The 6,309-nt window shown below is 35.9% G+C and overlaps 1 protein-coding gene across 2 annotated transcripts; it reads right to left on the minus strand.

Moving 5' to 3' along the window:
* Positions 1-3,861: 3,861 nt before the first annotated feature.
* Positions 3,862-5,761, minus strand: LOC21404322 (homeobox protein 13). 2 transcript variants are annotated; one of them, XM_010114644.2, is made up of 3 exons: positions 5,285-5,761; positions 4,934-5,007; positions 3,862-4,675 (listed from the first exon to the last, which is right to left on the minus strand). In XM_010114644.2, exons 1-3 carry the CDS (start codon positions 5,441-5,443, stop codon positions 3,907-3,909), a joined length of 1,002 nt encoding a protein of 333 aa, XP_010112946.1. In that variant the 5' UTR covers positions 5,444-5,761; the 3' UTR covers positions 3,862-3,906. The 2 variants fall into 2 exon arrangements, with proteins under 2 accessions (XP_010112946.1, XP_024032221.1); XM_024176453.1 differs by having other exon boundaries at positions 3,862-4,678.
* Between the last annotated feature and the right edge of the window lie 548 nt (positions 5,762-6,309).

Consider the following 6,309-nt stretch of genomic DNA (forward strand, 5'->3'; position numbering starts at 1 on the left):
CAGCATTAAAGTGTGTATTTTTTTATTTGGAATACAATTTACATTAAAAAGGGTAGTGAAATAGTCATAACCTAGATTTTTATTTAACCATATTGGTTATTCCAGTAATTTCATTCAGATAATATATATCTTGCAAAACGTCATGTTGATTTTCCTACATTTGTTAAATTTTAATATGCCAAAATTGTGAATCATAATATTTACAAAATAAAAAGGAAAAAATCATCTTATTTAATAAAAAAGGAAATAAATCAGGGGTTCCATATCAACAGACACATACTTATCAAAATAATGTATAGATAAGTAGAACATGTTGGAGAAGATCAGAGTTTAGCAAGCAAATCAGACAAAAAATTAATTAGGAAATACATATGAAAAAATAATAGTTGAGAATCTTGTATAGAAAAAAAGTTTAAATAGAAACATATTTGAAAAATATTACTTTATCATGAATAAATTAAAAGAAATGTATTTATGAGAAAATAATAATTGAGCGGGTATGCAAAAAACTGTTTACACAGAGAAATATTTGAAAATTTTTATTTTAGTGGGTACAAAAAATAATTTTAAGGATCACTTTTGATAGAACAAGGATTGTACGGAATAATATCTAAGTAGAAACACATTTCAAAAAAGAAATAGTTTTATTAAAGCGAAGTAGAAAAAACAAAGTGTTTTAATGAGACAAATTAAGAAAATGAATAGGAGCTAGGGACAAAAAACAAAAACAAAAAACAAAAAAAAAAAAGAAACAAGGAAGGTAAAAAGAAGAGAAAACTGAAGGGTGCGTTTGGAATTGGTTCCAAAACGTTTTTGTTTTTTGTATGAAAATGAAACAAAAACGTTTTTATTTTTATTTTGGAATCATTTCTGAAAATGCGTTTGGTAGTTTTATTCAGAGATTGATTTCAGTTTTAAAAAAAACTGAAACTGCGTTTGGTGGTTTAATTTTTGAAAACATGTAATAATATTTAAAATTAAAATATATTTAATAAATAATAATATGGGGGGGTGGGCAGTCAAAGAAGATGGTGGGATTCCGAAAAGTCTCTCTTAGGACTTTTCTCGAACAGGTGGTGTGCATTGCAAGAGCTGCAAAATTCTGCAGCTATGGACAACTCTTTGGAACCGTAGGAGATTGCATCTGTTAGAGAGAGTATTGGTATGTGTTAGAGAGAAGATTGCATCTGTTTTGTAATTATCGAACTCAGAAAGAGAAGATTTGTTGAAGCTTTTGAACATCTACAGACGACGGACTATAATTTGCCAACATACAAGAGCAAGAAAGAGACTTAAACCTGTAAATCAGATCTCATAACAAAAAAACTGTCAAAAACTTGCTCCCTCCATCTCTGCAAATCAGATCTTCTGCCGCCACCTCCACATCCCAGCTCTGACGAGCCCAGGCAAATCCCGCTGCCAACTTCACGGCCAAGCTCTGGCGAGCCTAGGGAATCACGCTGCCAGCTCCGCGGCCGTGATTCTGTGAAAACGGCATCCGAGAACGACGTCCTGAGTTCGGGGAAGAGAGAGAAACGTGGGGAGAGGAGAGAGAGAGAAAGATCGGAGAAGAGCATGAAAATGAAAACGAAAACAAGAAAATGAAAATAGCTTTTTTACGTTTTCAGAATTGCACAAAAAGACAAAAACGGTTTTGTTTTTGTTTTTTAAAAAAACCTGCGCCAAACGCGTTTTACAAATGCGTTTTCAATTTTTTACTTCGAAAAACGTGAAAAATAGGATTGAAAACGGTAACAAACAGGGCCGAAGAGTCAGTGACTCTTCTACATATAGTTAGATAGTTAGATGATATGATTTATTTTGATTTCACCATGGAAAACTATACTTAGGTTTAATTTGACAGTTAAATATTATCTTCGACAGTGTATTTGTTGGGAAATTTTACGGTGCATCCTGCATTTGTGACCCATTAGTGGAGCAAATATTTTTTACCATTAGATTAAATATTTATTGGTCAGATTTGTGGAGGCCCGTATTAAAAATTTACGGTGCGCCACACAGAATTACTCATACTGCAGATTTGACCGTTTAAAAATTAATCCAACAATAAAAACAGTTGCACCATCGGTAGGTTACAATTTTAGAATGCACTATAAAAAAATTGTTTCATATCTTAGTAAACAATTCTCCTTTCTCTGTTGAAGAAAAATAAAATTACGAACTGACCAGATGTAGTTATCTTGTCTAGACTCTGACCATTATAATTGCTATTAATGAAAATAAAGCAATTTTATGTAGATAATAATGTAAAGCTATGACTTAGAATTTGTTTAGTTAAAAAAAATTGATAGTTTTTTTTTCAAAAAAAAAAATTTGATAGTGTTTAGTTAAATTATGATAATTTATGACAATATAGATTCTGCACTATTAACATAATGTGCTAGTCCAATCAATATTTGTCAATTCGAGTCATGGTTTAACTTTTATCTTTATTCAGTAAACAACGTCTTTTTATAAAAATTCGATAGATTTGTACCATTTCTAAATAGGTTTTATGAGCATTTCTGTGGGGCCCAAGTAAAAGTATAAGTTGTCCCCGTCAAAACATTCGAGACGATATTATGAGTCACTAATAACGTCTAATATCACAGTACTCAGGAACAAAACTACATTGGGCTCAGGGGCATAGGTCAACTCTGGATGAGTCCAATCTCTCATTTTATTTTTTGCCCTCCCTAAAGAATTTTTTTTTACTATTTTTCTTACTATTTGCCTCATTGAAATCTTCTAAATTAATGTTGAAGTAGAACTTTTAAAAAGATTTTAGATATATGTCCTAAGTTTTAACTTATACAAATGTTAATATTTTCAACCCCAATTAAACCCAAAGAAAAAAACTATAGTACTATCTCAAATTATATTTTTGAGATCTTAAATTTTGAAAAGTAAATTAAATTCTTCGTTCTTAATTCATTTGGAACGGGATAAATGAAGGCAACAAGAGAAACGAAGTTAAAAAAGATATAGTTCCCCTATAAGTATAATTCAAAGTTTTGGTTCAACTGCGCCTTTCTTAAAAAAAGAAATTTTAGCTCTATCATTGACACTAATAAAAATATGAACCCACAACATGAATCCTAAAGATGGGACTCATATTTTTTTAGTTATGGTATTAAACACAATTGATGACCCAACCATTTTTCAAACTTTTTTTGGGTCATTCCCGTTATGTATTACCCTAACATATGTTGTGAAAATTGGAAACACAAATTCGATACATCGAGTTACTTATGAAGCCACGTGGCATACTATTAATCTCAGTTGGCCAGCAAAACACTTCGGACCATGTATAATCGTAGATAATTCTCAAAACCCCACCCCTAAAAGAAAAAGGTTTATCTAATCAATTTTCTAAACCTAAATTATATTAATTAAAAGTTTCATTTCTCACCGCATCCACTAACCTAAAAAATTATTTCCAAACAATAAAATAAAATAATAATAAACTAAAAAGTCTTTAATTGGAAGGTAACTGAATTTACCATTACGCCCTTTACTTTAACCTCCAAATCGAGACACACATGATATTACAATCCTACCCCTCTCCATTCAACGGGAAAAACCAGGAGTTTTTCTTGTTTTCCCTCTTTCGGTCCACGTAGACACACCCAAGAGTTTCTCTCCCTATCAATGTTCGCGGAGACAAACGACAAAACGCGAACGAAATATCCAAAACAAAAAATCCATTCTTAAAAATTTCCCTAACCCTAAACGCCCCATTCTGAAAAAAGAATAACACGAAAATAATAACAAACCAAAACGATAATTTCAACAATACATTCACTTCTAACACAAAAGAAGAGAACCCACAAGAATGTTAAACATTTCTAATGGGCCAAAAAAATAAGATAAAATAAAATAAAATAAATTTCGACTGCAATCGATCTACATTAGGGATTTCAGCGACCGGGCCTTGACCGGCTTCCGCATCCGCTTCTTTCCGCTATCCCCACTTACAACGTCGTCCTCCTCGTCTTCATCCTCGTCCTCGACGTAATCAAATTCCCGATTATTCTCGATTTTCAATGTCGTCGTCGTCGTCGTCGAAGACAACGGAGGAGTGCTTCGCTCAGACGAATTACTATTCTCCACCGCCGCCTTGATCTCAGCTTTGTCACTATCTCCTCCTCCTCCGCCTCCGCCGCCGCCGTGATCTCCTCTCTCGCCTCGCCTTCTTGCCCACAGCGGCCCGAATCCAGAATAATAGTAGAATTCGTAAGGGTTCGAATTTGACGAACTCGGTCTTTTGGCGGTGGCGGCGGCGGAGGCGCCACGGGTGCGGCGGAGAGTCGCCGCGGCGGATTTCTGCTTAGAAGCAGTAGTATCAACGGTGTTGTTGTTGTTGTTAGCAGTACTATTACTGTTATTGTAAGACCTAAAAAGGGACAAATGGTGCTCGCAGAAATTGTAGTTTTCCTTGGCTTCCCTCTTGCATTGCCATCCTTTGCCGTCGTTTTTCTGGCACAGCCCCATTATTAGATTCCCCCTCCCCATTCCGTTGTCGTTCGCGACCTTCACAGCCTTTTTCTTATTGTCGTTTTTATTGTTATTAATCTTGCGGGCGCACTTTTCGTCCACGATAATTACATTGTTGTTCTCCCCATTATTCATCGCCGGATTGTTGTCTTCTCCAATATCCATCATCGACGCCACGCTGCTATATTGGTGTGTATACACACACACACACAGACATATATGTATATTGATTACACGAACATTTTTCAAGCACGCAATGGGTATAGTAGACAAGAATATATTTCACAAACACATTTTGCATTCGACCCAGAAGAATTTCCAGACATCGATCTACGAGAAGTATTCCGCAGCTATTTGTCGACGATAAAATCGAAACCCTAACGCTCGAAATCGAAGAAAATAATGTTTTGAATATTAGGCGAAGCGATTTATTTACCTCTCGACAGCTCCAATGGATTCGCCCAAGCTCCCATTTCCCGTGAAGCAGCTATTAAAATCGTCGCCTTCAGTCTACCAAAAACAATAAATAAACAAACAAACCCAAAAACCCAGACGATAATATTAAACAAAAAAGAAGAGTTACGAGAAGAAGAAGAAGAAGCCATTAAACCTAGAGAAAGATTTAGGGTTCGAGAGTAACACAACAACCCTAAGGACGATAATGTAGGGGAAAATAAAGGGAGGAGATTGTAATACGCGAAACCCTAGTTGGCGGAGAGAAGAAGAGGGATCTAAGGGGGCAAAAATGAAAGAAAAAAGATTGAGAAAGTAGGGAGGGAGTAATTACCAGGAGAGAGTATTGGGAGAAAGGAATCACATCCCAGGGAGACTGGTTGAGCTGGCACACGTGAGTCTGCAGAGCGCCCTCGGGAGCCGAAGCGTGCGACGAGCTGGAGGAATACATCATAAGAACTGGCGAAACCTTCGCGTTCTTCCTGATCCTCATTTTTCTTCTTCTTCTTCTTTTTCTTCTTGTCGAATCGCTCGATAATCGGAAACCACAAAAATGGCGTTTTTCGTATTTTCCCTTGTATAGATCGATCGACCCAGGAGATAAATATCTATCGATTATTACTGTCGGACTTTTTCTCTTTGGTTCTCTCTCGGCGCCGAGTATTTTTCTGAGCTAGGGTTTTTGCAGTTTGGGGATTTTGTCTGGTGATTATTTTCTCGGTGGGCACTTAATTTTCTCGCGTTTTCTTTCTGTGTAGAGAGAGAGAGAAGGGAGGGGGGTTGGGTGGGGAAGAGGAGGGGGGTTTGCAGATCTCACAGAACTCGATATCAGAGAGAGAGAGAGAGAGAGGGGGTTTTTATTAACTTTTCTGTTGCTTTTCGGCCCTTCAAATATTTTTTCCTTTTCTTTTTTGTGTTTTTTTATTCTTGATTGTACAATTTTGTCCTTGGGTTTTTCGCTTTTTTACGGGCCACGCCCACGGGAGTGGTAATTCTCAAGCAAAGAAAGCCTGCCGCTATTACACGTCATGATAGTTGTCCAAAAGGCCCCATTATTTTTTTTTATTGTTTTGATTTTTTTTTTTTAAGATGCGAAGGGGAAATTGTAGCCCGCGGACGAACCTACTGTTGGGTACAGTGAAAGCAGATTTATGGGTTTATGGCTAATTTCTTTCTGTTATGGATTTTTTATTTCTTTTATTTTTTTTATTTTGTTTTTGCTAACCACGATATTTTATTTCCTTCATGTGGCACTTACAAGGAATTATACCGTCTATTCTTAATCTTATGGGAACCTATTTTCGCGTATCTAACTGAGGTTTTCTGGTTATAATTGTTTTTCGTTTTGACCGCATACTG

Source organism: Morus notabilis, unplaced genomic scaffold (genome assembly GCF_000414095.1).
Source record: "Morus notabilis unplaced genomic scaffold, ASM41409v2 Scaffold248, whole genome shotgun sequence".
In the NCBI taxonomy this organism is placed as follows: domain Eukaryota; kingdom Viridiplantae; phylum Streptophyta; class Magnoliopsida; order Rosales; family Moraceae; genus Morus; species Morus notabilis.